Here is a 15,710-nt window from a genome sequence, read left to right on the forward strand (position 1 = left end):
AGTGCCGCACTAAGGTAAAAAAAACTGAAGACGGCATACAAGCAAGAAGGCCAAGGAAAACAATCAGAAGAGCGAGAGGAACAGTTATATTCAAACTGCAGTCATGGCCGATTAATTGGATATTCACCGGACAGGATTTTTTCAAAACCGGTTATCATAAGTCTGGTATGAACGCCAAGGGTTTTAGCCGGGTTTTTGAAAAACCGGTTGAAACCGCTAAATATTAAGTCTGGTATGAACAGGGTCTAACTCACCAACTATTGCAAAAATGTTACAAGGAATGACGTCTGAGGAAATATTTGGAATACACAAGTACAGTGCTTATAGCCTCTACCAGGCCTCTGAGGTGACTGAAAGCCACTGTAGTCCTTTAATTTAGCGGACTAACTCCTTTGGCAATCTGTCTATTTGGCCAGTTTCCAACCGCCTCTGAAGCCTGGTAGAGACTACGGTGCTTAGGCAATACTTCCAAAATGTAAATATAGTAGTTATCAAAGTACTTTAACCAGTGCAGCATGTATATATGTAAATACTATATATTTCTATGTACATAACATTATACAACAACTATGAAAACATATTCTTTAAACTAGCTAGTAAAGAATGTCATGTATATTCATCAAACGTACAGTATATCTATTTATTGCACTAAAGTTACCAAAGGTCAATCAAAGCATTATACATTCTTCACTTTGGAATATTGAATTCTTCATTAAAAGTGTTCATTGAAACTAATACAGTAGATTAACAACATTGCAAATATCAACTGGTGTTATACAGAATGCTAACTCACCTTATATAACACTAAAATATGCACACCTTTTGAAAGACCAACAAACCTTAAACAACACATAACTTAACTTTAACTTCAATGTACAAAATACAAAGTTACAATGTAGAAACTTTGGTTCAAAACGCTGCTCAAAAACTATGAACCAGTAATTCAAATGTAGCTCATGTATTAGTGATAATGTATCATGGAATCCAAACAGACTACTTAATATGTTTATATATGCCATCAATGTATATGATTAATCTCTATCAAAAATCAAACGTTATATATATATAACATACACATATCTACAATAAATAACATTTTGATACTGCAGAATAAGGTGATTACTCAATATTATTGTTTTGTATGACAATGAAAATGAAGCATATTAGATACATACAAAACTGTCAGATTGGAACAGCCACCATATGAACACTCAAATTCATAAAACTGAAACAAAGAAAGAACAGTCTGTTCTGATACCAATGCTAGAATATACATGAAGTAATAGTGGAACCTTACTTGAAATGTCCAGCTAACATATCACAACCCTTGCAGAAGAGCTCAGGAAGCAATTATTATGGTAAGATTGTTAATCACATGAACGTTCATCTCAGTTTGGTAAATACTAGTAAAAGTATTGACACTGAACAGGACTACTCTTTGAGAGGAGTCAAAGAGGCCATCTACATCTACTTGAAGGAATAATATCTACATCAGACCATCACTCAACCAAGACAGAGGGCAAAATACATTTCTGAGCACTGAAAAAGCCCCAGTCTCAAAGCTTGCTAAGGAGGCTAACATTCCCCTTTAAGTAAAGAAGAACATATCTAGTCTTTACACCAGTTCCTGAATAGTAAAATTTTCCCTTATAGCTACATGTAAATCTCAACCTTCCTGTTAGTTAAGAAGAACACACTATCAGCAGGATCGCCGTTATGTCCCCTCCGGCGGCGTGGTGGCGACCGGCTCCTCTGTCTCCGTCAGTCTCTGGTTCATCTCCACGTCTTCTGGTCTCCGAGCCTGACCGCCCCTGGACAGACACAGGAACAGGAAATAACATCAGTCTCCTTGTTTTACTTGTCATTGCGTTGCTGTCATATCAATGTTCATGTAATGCTGATTATATCTTTTAGAAATGGTAATTGTTTATGATTACCATTGCTAAAAAATGAAATGTCAAATCAACTGAACTAGAATTCAGTCTCAATTTTTGAATGATAGCAAAAGTACACCCAGTTCACAACACTTCGTTGACTAACATGTAACTAAGTTGATGTGAAATGATGTACACAATGAAACTGTACTATTCCTTTCATTGATTTAATTGACCACTGCCTTGGTAGCACTTCTCTATCATTGCTGTCCATCTAAGTATGGGTTAGCAAATACATTGTACATGTACATGAATACCTCTTTCCGTATTCCAGATCTCTAGCAAGGATAATGATAAACCAGCCTTACTTCTTGCCCAGTGCCATGACTCCATATATGGCGCCCGTCACGAAGACGAGGCCAGAACCAAACACTGTGCTCATCTCGAAGCACAGCATCATGGGAAATATGGACAACCTGGGAGGGGGGGGGGGAGATACAAACAGTGGTTGGAAGATTCCTTCAAGAAATTCCTGGATCCAGATCGATTTTAAAAAAATGCACTCACACACCGCACACTGACAAATGCAAACACATACACACTCACACATACACACACACACACACATAGTGATACACACATACACACAAATTCACACACACACTACATACAAACACATACACACACAAATACACACACACACAAACAAACACACAAATACACACACACACTACATATATACATACACATACACACACACACACAAATACACACACATGCATATTCACATACACACACACACATACATGCCCACACATACACAAACGCATGCACTAAACATAGAACTTACTAATAAGAAGAATTTTCACATTATACATCATACAATCATACTTACACAAAGTACAGGATGGCTGTAGTACCATACTTACACACAGTACAGGATGGCCTTGTAGATGTACTTCAGGTTCCCAATCCAGGCTGCTAGTCTGTCCAGCCCGTCAAAGAACTGGCAGCAGATCGGAGCTTCCAAAACCATGGTTAGAAACCCTAGACATCTGCAACAACAAGAACATAGGCATGTTTGAATCAACTGGTGTCAGGGCATAATATAAACAATCTGCTACTGGGAGATTACAATAACCAATTCTTGGTGAAACAGATCTCTGACCTTGCTAGCAACAGGGGAAATGGAGGAAACATGCATTCACCTGCGTAGAGCATGTGGGCTGAACGTTTTGCACCTGCACAAATCCTATAATGTACTGTGCATAGCATTTCGGCATGAACGTCTCATATAAGATCGTATTCATGCATATAAGGTTAACACTCAGTATATAGTTTCCAAATGTTGTGTTGGAAAAGATATCATCTGCAACAGGCAAAATTCTAGCTGATGCAATGTTGACCAAACATTCAACGAAAACAGTGAAAAATCAGGGTTTAGAGCAGGCGCAGTACGTTTCACCGACGTGCTCCTGTGTAGCAGCTGACCGATGATGATGAATTTTGTCTTAAACTAGAAGGAATATAAAGTTTGCTTCTTAAGTAGATTTATATCAATTCTTCATGTTCTGTCTCATATTTTCTTCACAATTACAAGTATCACATTCAAGCCAATTGGAGGAAGGTAGCTGATGAGAAGTTATGAAAAATTGTTTTAGCTACAAATAATAATATTATATTATACAGTATGATTAGAAAAAAGATGACTGTCTACATACTAGTAATTCTACTTACACCATGATGACTCCTGCTACTATACAGGTGGGATGTAAAGAGACGCACGCCCAGATGCCCATCCCCATACAGACTGCAATAACAGACAACAGGTTATACAGGACACTGGGCAGAAGCCAAATAAATTATGTCAACACAGATTATGTAACGTTAATATGAAAGTCTTCTGTTCATAATTGCTTATTTACAACGGACTACATGTACGTACAAGACCTTGTAACAGCAACCCCTGAAGCATAATTTTACTTTAGATAAACAAACACATAACGCTACTAGAATGTTGTAATATATAACGTTATACAGCACTGGCAGTGTATATACCTTTAACTGATTATGACTACGAAAAATATGGTAGACAATTTTCTGACAACTATTTGTCATATTTTGACATACCAACAAGCCGTGACGTTGAAGCATCAGAAACGAAAACAACGTCTTGTACTACCTACTTGAACATTACCTTAGCAGTAAAAGATAATAACATGGTCTTAGATTTGACATATTTAAGGAAAGAAACGTCCTACCTAACGCAGCGATCGCGCCGACACATCTTCCTAGAATCTTGAACCACCAGGCCACTTCGTCCTTCCCGGCGTCTTTTCCTTGGTTCATCTTAAAGATTTTCCAGGTGGCTCCGGTCTCCTTAGGTGAGTGAAACGTTCCTTTAAGACTCTCCGGTGATAAAAAGTTCCAGTTCTACCCTAAAGACGTCATACGAGCCCTTTTCTTGACGTGTTTTCATGAGTTTCTGACTCATCCTACGTGGCCGCTCTTGTGACCTTTACCCTCGTCAGAAGCTACCATTGTGTAATATAGGGGTGTTGTAACCAGAAACGAAAGTGTTTCTAATGTTGACGACTTAAATTTTCCCATCGATTTTGACAGCATTACTTGTCGTATATATTAAAGGCCTGGTATCTAGAAATTTGATAAGATTTTTGTTTGATAATAATGTTTGAAATGGACCCCATTCTATTCCCTAAGTGGTGTGTACCGATTCGGGCGATCACATTCCGACATGGGTGTTCAAAAGAAGAAACTAGTACATTTGTACTACTTAGTAGTTAGTCGATTTCGGAATGATTTCCAGTATGCCTCTTATTGTGAATTCATTTTGAAGTATTGTTTGCAACCTTGATCCCAAAAAGTACAATTTTTGCATTCAACAAACAATGACTATCTCCCCCTAGGCCCTCCCAAACCAAGAAATAATGCGCTCCTCCACACTAACCCAGCATTTTTTGCTGCAGTTTTTAGTACTATCGCTAGACAGCGTCAGACACCTGTTAGATCAGCAGGTGGTTTGATAGCCTCGCCCTTTGATACTTATTGTCAGGCGACAGTCCGACTTTTATAGGTCAAAATGCTTCATTTATTAGCAAACCACCGAATGGAGTGTAACATGTATAATTTATTGGCAAATGGAGTGGCTTTTTTTTAGCTATCGCGTGGACACAAACACACAGCAGGTATATTGGAATGGATCAACCTTGAAAAACAACCGAGCTAGAATTTCGTATCTGCTCGGACATATACAGACTCGATGTAAGGTAGTGTATGACTAGCCTAATCTGAAGTGAAATGGTAACTGACTGACAAATGGATACAGCCTGGCCAATTTTAGCCAATTTGATTCTGTCTTTGCAGCCACCAAAAGATCTGCTTGGAACTCCAGAGATTAAGTATAGCCCGGGTGTCATCCTCCGTTATGTAGAACTTTACTACTTTTTCCCCCTTTTATTTTTGTTAACAAGTAAAACGGGGAGCCAGTTGTCATAACGTTAACGGATAGTAACCACTACCAAGCTTATCTACCAGGCTTCGGGAGACGGCAAAATGTATAGTCTCTAGCGGACCAACTCCCTCGGCATGCTATCTCTTTATTTGGTCAATTTCTACTGTTTCCAGCGGTGTCCCGAAGCCTGGTAGAGGCTTAGTCTCTACCAGACTTCTTTTGCAGGCTAAATGAATCGTAGAAATCGGCATAAAAAGGGGATTTAATTGGCAAGAGAAGGTAGCCGGCCATCGAGGGTCCAATCTGCCTGCACGTGCAATTAAATCCCCATTTTATGCCGATGTCTACGATTTATTTAGCCTGCAAAAGAAGTCTGGTGGGGACTAGTAGAGGCTACCCACTACCCAGGCTACAGTAAACTTGAGCACCGATCCTTAAAAACCGATTCGCACCTGTGCGAACGTGCCCAGTTTACACAACCCCTGATCCGGGGCAAACAGCGCACAATGTGCGGCTAATGTTACACCTCTCAGCGCCAAATCTCGGTTTCTCATTGGCTGTTTGGATCCGCCCATTCGCGGGCAGTCGGGCGAGAAATCCAGGTCTTACTGTAGGCAAACACCAAGACAGACGTCCTATACAGTACCAGATAAGCAAAACATCTAAATCTTGCAAGAAACACGCCCTACATTGCTAAGATAAGCTGAATTCTTAAAGATTTAAGGAACCTCAGAATGATCGATAAGGTTTCTTTCAAGCCCCACCGATAATGGTTATATGTCTCTATAAATGTCAGGCAAAGAATGCCTATTCAATAACACTGATAAGAAATGTATACAGCAGGCCGTATTGGCCTTGGCATTATAGCAAGACGTCTAGTCTTTTCCATGGCGATCCGGCGTTCAAGAAAATAAAAAGTTACCCGGACGAAAGACATTGCTGCCGCAATCATTTTTATGTGTTTGAATGCGTAATTGCCTGAGTAAAACGGGCGCTTTGTTCCCGCACACGCATTCGGAGCCCGCAGCCGGCGCGCGCAGACGACACAATGGAACGGCTTCCCTAGCAACGCCTAGCAACCGGCGCCGGGCGACCACGCGAAGGCAGGACGGAGTGCACTCACTCGGCAGATTTGTTCTCCTAATTTCACGGGGAAAACAGCCAAGATGCCGCAAGATCAGCCACCCAAGAAGAGCATACTTATGACTCCAGATCCCTACCATACGCCAGGGTAAGGAAACGTTAAAATATCGAGCTGTCTTGGCGATTTGTTGATAGCAAAACCACTCGGTATCCCCCTACAGTACACCCGTACTTCACTCGGTTATACCTTATCGATTGTTGTTGGGCTGTGTGTAAAAACTGTATGTTTGGTCCCGGTAGATATCGGGATAAGGCACTTCACGTTAGCTTGGATATCTGTAATCGTAAAGAGCTAACTATTACACAGTTTGTGTGTGTAGTCGTAGCGCCATTTTTATGCACTAGTATATAGGCCTTTTGTGTATTTTGATATCTGTGCGTGTGTATGGTGAGTTGTACTCAAAACACTCGGTATTGTATCAACAACGTATCTTCAAAAACACTCGAAATTTTCATCTCAAACTCTCAGTCAAACGACAATAAGATCTCGGTAGCCTGTTTATAGGAACATTAGCTGAAATCCGTAGGTATATAGACACACTTTAGTCCTATACTTGACTGGTTGAACCTTACTATGGTGGGTAGGGGTTAAAATCTCAACACTCGCACAATGCGGGTTGGTGTAAGTGTGTACAGAACACTTCAAATAACCTGGTGATCTACTTAGGTTCAAAACTCGTGGTTTTGTGAGCCTTTAGATCCTCAAAATTAGCTAGGTGTAACTACATGTACATAGGCTTAGACTGCATGGGTCCTACATGTATTTACCCCTTTTGTATATATGTATTTTGACATTTGTGTATGCTGACGACCACGTCATATAACTTTAACATGGATATCTAAGGGAAAAGCTCACGATTTTTATGCTTCTCACAAATATAAAACTACAACTAAGGCCCCACAGTAATCTAGGTTTCATATATGGATGCAATTTGCTTCCTATGTGTTCGTGTATATTTTGATATTTGTGTATTGTGGTTTTCTCTACCATTGTTTGTATACAATGATTCTTTATCGACTCGACAAAAGTACAGGGACTTTCATTAACGTTACAAAATGGCTATCATGTCAACAGAACAACACACACAGGGCAATATTGGAATTTGTTGTACCTGTTGGTTGCTGTGACGTCCCAAAACACCTGTGCCAGGTGTGAATGTCACAGGTGTACAGGTGGTTGTCAGCCATTTTGAAAGAGTCTGTCAACAGTCGAAAACCCCCTACTGAGCCAAGTGTCTATGCGGCGAATGTTTGGGGTCCCTTTTTTGGTGTTTTTGGTTGGACTCTTCGCTACGTTCTTGTAACAGCTATGTCGCAGGTGTGTCACAGGTACAGGTGTACAGGTACTGTCAGCCATCTTGAAACAACCTGTCAATATGCGACCCCCTCCCCCACGTAAGGTTATGACTTATGTAGATATTTGGGCACGTTTCAAAGTATTCCATACCCTAACCGACCGGACCTGAACCATGCCTACACTGCATGCAGAAGATATGTTGACATAACGCCGTGATTTTTGAGAGCTCTCAAGATTGTGCAGGTTGAAACAGGAAGACACGACACGACCTGACATTTCCCCTGACCCTTGAGGTGGTTACGGTAAATACCTGCCGGCGACGTGCTGTAACAACACACTCCTGTCACGCAGCACAGATTCAAGCAGATGTTTGCGGTGGAGAATTGTAACGATTTCAGACGGTCGGGCTTCTCGGACAGTTCCTTAACTTAGCTGTCAGATAGGCCTACTGGCAGTCATACAACGTCACGAACTAAAGAAAATGAATAATAGATAAGATCTATCCCCAACATTTGCTTATGAACTGCCTCCAAGCTGCTAGACTTGAGATACTTGGATACTTTATTTTCCTTCTTTCTTTCTTTCTTTAGTCTTTATTTCAGGTAAAAGAAGTACCCATTAAACAATACATCTTATTATGTCCGTTAGCTGACATAACAATATTTTTAATGATTTTTCAGGGAAGATAGCCAGACAGAAAGTGGTTTGGGCAGCAAAGCTAGGATCTAGATCGATGGGATAATTTTGGCCTTATTGGGATAAAATCTGGCAACTTATTCACCGTGTTCTTGCCCGTTTCTAGTAAATTCAACCCTGACAAAAATCTACCAGACACAAAGAGACTGATATCTCGAGTTTTGAGCCCTCTTATGATAACACTAAGCCACTTTAAGACTACATGTATTAGCAAGTCATCTGCGGTCTTCAGGAATGTTCTTAATGTCATCTTATTGATTTTCTTCGCTGTTGCAAGAGTGACTTGCGTTTTGAAGTACCCTTACATCTGACTCAGTGTCCCAGAAATGTCAGTGGTTGGCTTGAGTTTGCAGGTTTTAAATAGTGTTCGCGTGAAACGTAATTCGTTCTAGAACATTTTTCATGTCGCGGTTTTGTTTGCGGTTCTATAGAACAAGAGACTACCAAAAACAGTTGTGCAAAGATTTAATGGGGTCAAGAGAAGGATGTAAAGAGAGTTTGTGTTTGAATGACGGCGTTCAAAGTCGGGACACCGTCAGGGACAGTGAATAGTGATTGTTGCTGGTTTGAGCCTTTGTTTATTTATGAAACACTCAACCTACTGACTTCGTATTGAGGTCATGAAGGAAGGCGGAAGGGTCAGGCAAAATATAACAAGATTGCTCTGAACTGTTTCAATGTTTTTCAAAAGGTTTCAAAAGGGACGTATTTTTTGTCAAGGGGGGTTCTGTCAAGAAAGCGAGTTGGTTTTAAAATATGACCGTGAAAAACGCTAGTAATATCAGTACATTTATCTACAAGAGTCATTTTCAGACTGAGAAAACAAAAAAATACAATATATTTCATCCATACCTATTGTATGCACTGAAATATAACGATAATAATATAATTGTCGGCGATGTGTGGTACTAGCTTTACCGGTGACGTTCTCACCCATGGCTCAATTTATTTTATCTATTTTGAAGAAGTGTTGTCGATGTAACGCCAGGTAAACAGGTAGACCGGTGTACAACAGGTATGTAGACGTTAACAGGTGGTTGCTAGTGTCTCCCGTGGCATGTCGGGACCACAGCGGCGGTGTTTCTGGCATTTACCAGTTGAGCAACTTTTCGCGGTTTATCTCGGTAATTGCCGCACTTATAGGCCTGATGATTGGCTCGTGTATGTACGGTATGTCCGCATTACCGTGACTTAGCTGTCACACTAGCCTGATAGGGGCCTATCTAGAGCCGTGGTAGTCGTTTCTCATTATGCCTGAATGGCCATGGGTTAGCCGGTTACGGTTCTGGATAGACTCGGCGTATCCAAGAACGCAGATCTGCCCCAGGTATGGTTATGGATACGTGCGGGCTATCCAGAACAAGCTAATGTGCCTGAGTTCTGGATACAACAGGTTCTGGATACTACAGCAGGGCCATTCAAACAAGTACGATCGCAAAACTGAGGGTATTCTTAGGGTAACTGTCGTGCATGTACGCTGTAAAATTCAGCTGTGTCGGTACGGAAAGGGCTGTCTTAAATCTGTATTTCATAGCAGGTATAACTATTTAAAAGCGTGGAATACAATATAAAATCAGCGGCTTAGAAATCTTATCATAACCAAGCATCATTAATTAGCCACCAGATAGAAGAAGCCCAGTGTTCCCGCCTGGTAACATGAAAAGCCCTGGACTGAACTTTGCTACAGCAAACCGTGTTATCTGCACAGGCGATAAACCGAGTCAACTCCGGCTTTGTTCGTGATTGTTTAAGGAGTGGGTAGGAAAACTTTGAACCGATTGAAGTGGTACAATCGACTGGTGTAAAGGAGGATCATTTAGGGGTTTTGTGAAGAAGACAACGCAAAAATCTTATGTACACAGCCTACCATTTCTATAGCGATATCTGTATTTGTCAATATAACAGTCGGTCGGTGTTTTAGCGTTTTTATTACATAAAACATCACAAGATACAAGACCTTTGTGGCGGCGCATTAAAAATAGCAATGAACAATCACGGGTAATATTAACGTGAAAAAACGTCAACGTTGAAAAAATAAATGTCTGACTCATAATGTTTAGTGATTCAAGTTTAAGGAAAAGAACACTTATTAGACCATCAAAAGCGTCTGGGTTCAATGATAGTTTTTTTATTGCCGTTTGAAGTGGTACAAGTAATAGTTTGGAGGCAGGGCCATTCTATCTACATTTTGAGGAGACGACAGAAGAATCTTATTGACAAGACAAACGTACTAATCCCCTTGTGTAGCTCTTTAGCGGTATCCCTATTTGTCAACGTACTGATACGATAATTATAGCTTCCCTTCTGCGAAACATACACTAGTTTGAGACAGAAATGAACGAATAAATGAATGAATGACTGACTGCATGAATGAATGGTACTTGAGCTAATGATTATTTTAATACGCACTATCCACTCCCTCAATTATCTTTATAAACGTTCCCCTCAAGCACATATTAAACAGTTAAAATCTTGTCGTTTTTTTAAATCTTTCTTCCACACTACCAGGTGTTTCTGTTCAGTATCCTTCTCTAGATTAACCCTGCCGTTAACGCTATATCCTAGGTGACGTACAATTGTTATATAAACCGTTTTCAGCCTCGTTAAACCCGTAAAACACATCCTGGTGTGTATAAAGGTGCACAAATCGCCCACAAACTCCTGATCAAACTGACCCACAATCCGCCCTCCAGTGCGTCGGTAAACAGTTCCAGTGTGTTTGTCTGGGGTTTACAGCCTGGAGCGAGTCAACAGGACAGACCGGTATGAGCGGGGCGCGTGTTCCCGTGTTCCGGTCGTGTTTGTTCTGTTAGTACTGTCGCCATTGTCGTCACTAGGCAATTACGTTTCCTCCAACTCCAAGCAGACGTTGGGAGGGATGTTAACGTTTCCTGACCAACATGTCTTTATATAAAAAAAATAACAACAGAAAAACAAAGAAACGCAATTATTCCCAACAGGTATCAAGGCTACTGTCTCCAGTAAAATCTGACCGTCGTTTGTCCATCATATGTTTACTTAGCAAAAGCAAACAATGAAACAAACAAACAGAAAAGGCCCCTGGCCTGTTCTTCACGCACGTTAACGTCGCAGGTATTTACTATCGGATCATTCTTCGCCTATGTTAGTAATAGCAAACGTCTATATTAAAAATAACAAACAAACAAACAGTCTACTTGATGTTGCAGGTATCTGGGGTACTGTCCACAGTTTAAGTACCAGATCGGCTCGACGTTCGGTAACACGACCCACCGGCTCCTGACTAACCCGAACGTCGCTGCCTCCGCAAGCTCCGTGCTGACCGACACCTTCCCACGGCTCAGCCATGGCATCGACAAGGTACGGAATATATTAATTTTTGTTGATGTCTAGTAAGATTCATCATACATATGGAGGGGTAAGAGGGACATGATCACCTTACCTTTACCGGATCTCTCCCTCCACACATAAAATGCTTCCTGTTATCTCTCTCTCATCTTCCATCCTCCTTTCCCTTACTCCATTTTTTCTCTAGGGCGTTGGTTGTTTGAGCCATTGAAACTTTATCTCATTTTCTTCTTCCCACTCTCTTCGTCCCTCCCTCTGTTCCCCCAATGTACCCTTCCTCATCCGCATCGAAGATTCACCCTACCTAGGCCTCACCTTCTGTGCTTCTCATTCTTTCACTCACTCGAAAACTTGTGGGCTTATTAGGTTCATATTATCTCCTACCAATTCTTAAATGTTCATCCATTCCGTTTTGTTCCGACAGGGGGCGTTTATCCGTACGCGCACGGCGAGCTGGGGCGACCAGAAGCTGACGGAGAAGATGGTACCGGGATACACCGGTAAGAAAAACTTATATCAATACAGCATTTACACACACTTCCATGTCAATCAATGGTGATGGTCGCCATGACCGCTATTGTCCCAGATTTTTCAGATAATAAACGTAATGATCTAAGTGTGAAATTCCGTAAAATGTTATCTTTCCGTACATTCTCGTCTCTTGAAACTTTTTGTGAATTAACACAACAGGCAATCTTAAATTTTGCTCTTGAGCTCATATGCGTGACTTACCGTACTTCTTTCTTATATAATTCAAACGGGTTTGTTTTGAATCACATTTACATTGTCAGCCTGTATGTGCGCTACGGTGTACCGTAATAGCTATGTAAAACACATGTACACACCATCGTTACCGACTAAGGCTGATGCACAAGAAAACAGCTAGTAAGATATATGTAGTTGCTTGAGTACCTGGTTTCTTGTGTACCTCGTTACCTGGATGTCTAACCTTCATCGATGTATCAACGACTGATACGTTCTTCTACCCCCCTTTCCCTACAGGCTACATCTCTCTAAGATGCAGAACCCACTAATTTATAAATCTAATCATACGGAATCAAACTATAAAACATTGACCGTTTCTCCCCAGGTTACATCCCTAAGATGCAGAACCACTACTTCGGCAGCCGGTACGCCGACACCTGCAGCTCCGCCATCGCGGACTTCGAGAGCGACCAGCGCGGCCACACCGCCAAGAGAGACGACATGCGGACCCTAACGGCACTGCAGACCGGCAAGCTCAAACCCACAGACGCGCAGAAAAATGTGAGGAAGACCGCGAATTTAGCACTTCAAGGAATTGAACGTTCATTACGACGAAATAGACAAAAGCGTTCCGAAGATATTGCGTTCCATGATTTAAAAAGGGAGCTAAATCTATACCACTTAGACTTGAATTATGTCAGCTATTTCTTAGCTTAAGCTTCCTATAACAAATATGTCGACAATTATTACCTTCCAATGTCTGAATAGAAATCGGCCCTGCAGTACCAAGTAAGCTGCTAGGGGGCCCAAACCTAGGCCGCTGGGGAGCCTCTCCTTCACGATAACAAGATCTATCTATAGTACAATCAACACTACACACGCACATTAACAAATAAAAACAAACACATAACCTTTTTGGCAAAGGAAAAGAGTCATTTTTTGTTCTCTCTGCATGTTACAGCTGATCACAGCCTCGTACCAGACTCCTCTGAAGCCCATCGCGCGGCAGGCCAAGCCGTACTACTCACCCGGCTCCCTCAAGCACATGAAGTCGCCATACCGCATGAGCAACGAAGAGGCTAAGAAAAACTTCATGTCAGGTCAGAGTTTGCTCTCATTTATTCATTGGTACATCTCTTTATTCGTTTATCAATCCAGCCGTCTATTCATTTATTCATTTGTGCATTTACCCCATTCATTCATTCATTCATCCAAGCATCCATCCATTCATTCAGTCACTCACTCATTCCCGTTCCCCAGGCTACATGATGTTGATTTTTTTTCTGATCAATACTGTACCGTATTAATTCATCAATCCATCAATCCAACCCCCCGTTCATCCATCCATCTATCCAGTCATTCATTCATTAGTTCACTCGTTCATTCTCTCCCCCAGGCTACACCGGTTTCGTGCCCAAGGCGCGGGGGCTGATGGGAATGGGCTACCCTGTCCTGACGAACGCCGCTCTGTGCGAGTTCACCAATGAGATGGGCAAGAACAGAACCCTGAAGACTCAACCAATCACCATCAAGCGCGAGGCCAAGGGCAAGGTGGAGACCCAGGCCATCTATCCCGAGGGATCCGGACTGGTTCCGCATTACACAGGCCACATCCCAGGTATCTATTGCGTTTACATGTGCCTTCGCAGAGGGAAGACATTGGATTACATTATGTAGCAAGTCAGGTAGCAAGTGGCAAGGCAGAGTTGGGAGGGGCTGGTCACCATATCATATACATGTTTATCTTCGCAGAAGGAAAGCATAGTGTTTTGCTCCGTTTCTTCTCCTTCCCTTCCAAACGAATAAAGTCAATGATCCGGTCTTGTGTTGACTGGTGCTGTAGCAGACATGTGGCTTTGTATTACATTATGTAGCAAGTGGCTGGAGTGTGCTTAAGTAAGAATAAACAGGATTAATTGATTTGAAATAGAGCTATGCAAATAATGCAATCATCTATATTCACTGTCAGTCTGTAAGCTTGTCTTGAACAAACTTTCCAGATTATTCGAGTACTAAACAAAATCTGTGTTTCTTTTTATCCTTCACAGCGCAAAAGTTCAAGTTCGGCGACACGTTCGGACACAGCACGTACAACGCGCTGAAGATCGGAACCGGCATGACCCCTCAACAGGAGGCCATCATCTCTGTACAGTAACCCCCCCCCCCTCCTGTGCCAAACCCCCCTCCACAGTCCCCTCCCCGTAAAAATGCTCGTGCTCTTTCCCCACAAATTTTAGCGTCCATGAAAAGTGGCCGTAAAGTGTTGCCGATTTGACCGATCCGATTGTGTACTATTTTGTGATTACCCGGGCGTTTGTCATTAAATATGTTACCGGTTTGAACAATTATTTTTGAACAGTTATTTTCTGATTACCGTTTAGGTGGTCATTTACAGCAAAAACAAGGTATATATGCTACAAATCCTTTCCGTGGCTGGGAAATCTTTATGATTCAGTGAATTATCTTACAGTGAATCGTCGATCCTGTATTCACCATTTGCTCATGTGATGGTGACAAAGAACTAGAAAAGAGCCTAGCATTTAAGACACATGGTTTTGAGCCACAAACCTGAACTATAGCAAAGTTCCAGACTGCAGTATATAAATATGTATAACTATATAACGTTTTTATGGAGATATCAGAGTTGGCTGTATTGAATTGAGTGTACCATAACATTTGTGATTGTGAGATGTTCTGCGTTCTAGACTTACGGCATTAGTTTTTTCGACATTTGTAACAGAAATAATAACCTCCAGGAGCTACATATATCTACTATATACTACATACATGCTTGTTTTTTTATAACACGCAAAAATGAGTATATGAAAAGTGCATTGTCAACGAAAAAAGATTCCACACATTTTGGCTCTAAAGCAGATACAAAGATGGACATAATATATTTTAGATCATCTCAGTAAGGTTAAGTCAATTTTGACCCTCCAGCCTAATTAACTCCTGACCCAACTTTCATGCGTAATTCACAATTTCCTGATGTTTTCTGTCCAAAATTGCTGACATGTTTTGATGATGCATATTGTTAAGATACAATCTGACCACATTTGTTTCACATATACCTTATCCATATCTCAATATTAATATAATAAGCACTTGTCAATTTAGCTACCTTTAAACACCTCGTGCTTCGCACTGACATCCTTTTTAAAGACAAATTTGGTATGTACGCATTCAGCAAAGA

General features: G+C 41.2%; 2 protein-coding genes across 2 annotated transcripts; one reads left to right on the plus strand and one right to left on the minus strand.

Annotated features, from left to right (window-relative positions):
* Positions 1–388: 388 nt before the first annotated feature.
* Positions 389–4,390, minus strand: LOC109484613 (calcium channel flower homolog). Its single transcript, XM_019787957.1, has 5 exons — positions 4,136–4,390; positions 3,612–3,684; positions 2,804–2,929; positions 2,243–2,350; positions 389–1,811 (listed from the first exon to the last, which is right to left on the minus strand). The coding sequence occupies exons 1-5, from the start codon at positions 4,221–4,223 to the stop codon at positions 1,715–1,717; spliced, it is 492 nt and encodes a 163-aa protein (XP_019643516.1). The 5' UTR covers positions 4,224–4,390; the 3' UTR covers positions 389–1,714.
* A 2,000-nt stretch (positions 4,391–6,390) lies between these two features.
* On the plus strand, positions 6,391–15,418 carry LOC109484567 (protein FAM166B-like). The gene is made up of 7 exons (XM_019787890.1): positions 6,391–6,577; positions 11,671–11,821; positions 12,234–12,309; positions 12,900–13,075; positions 13,476–13,614; positions 13,911–14,132; positions 14,563–15,418. The coding sequence occupies exons 1-7, from the start codon at positions 6,513–6,515 to the stop codon at positions 14,667–14,669; spliced, it is 936 nt and encodes a 311-aa protein (XP_019643449.1). The 5' UTR covers positions 6,391–6,512; the 3' UTR covers positions 14,670–15,418.
* The last annotated feature ends 292 nt before the right edge of the window (positions 15,419–15,710 follow it).

Source organism: Branchiostoma belcheri, unplaced genomic scaffold, assembly GCF_001625305.1.
Source record: "Branchiostoma belcheri isolate BF01 breed outbred unplaced genomic scaffold, Haploidv18h27 scaffold7, whole genome shotgun sequence".
In the NCBI taxonomy this organism is placed as follows: Eukaryota; Metazoa; Chordata; class Leptocardii; order Amphioxiformes; family Branchiostomatidae; genus Branchiostoma; species Branchiostoma belcheri.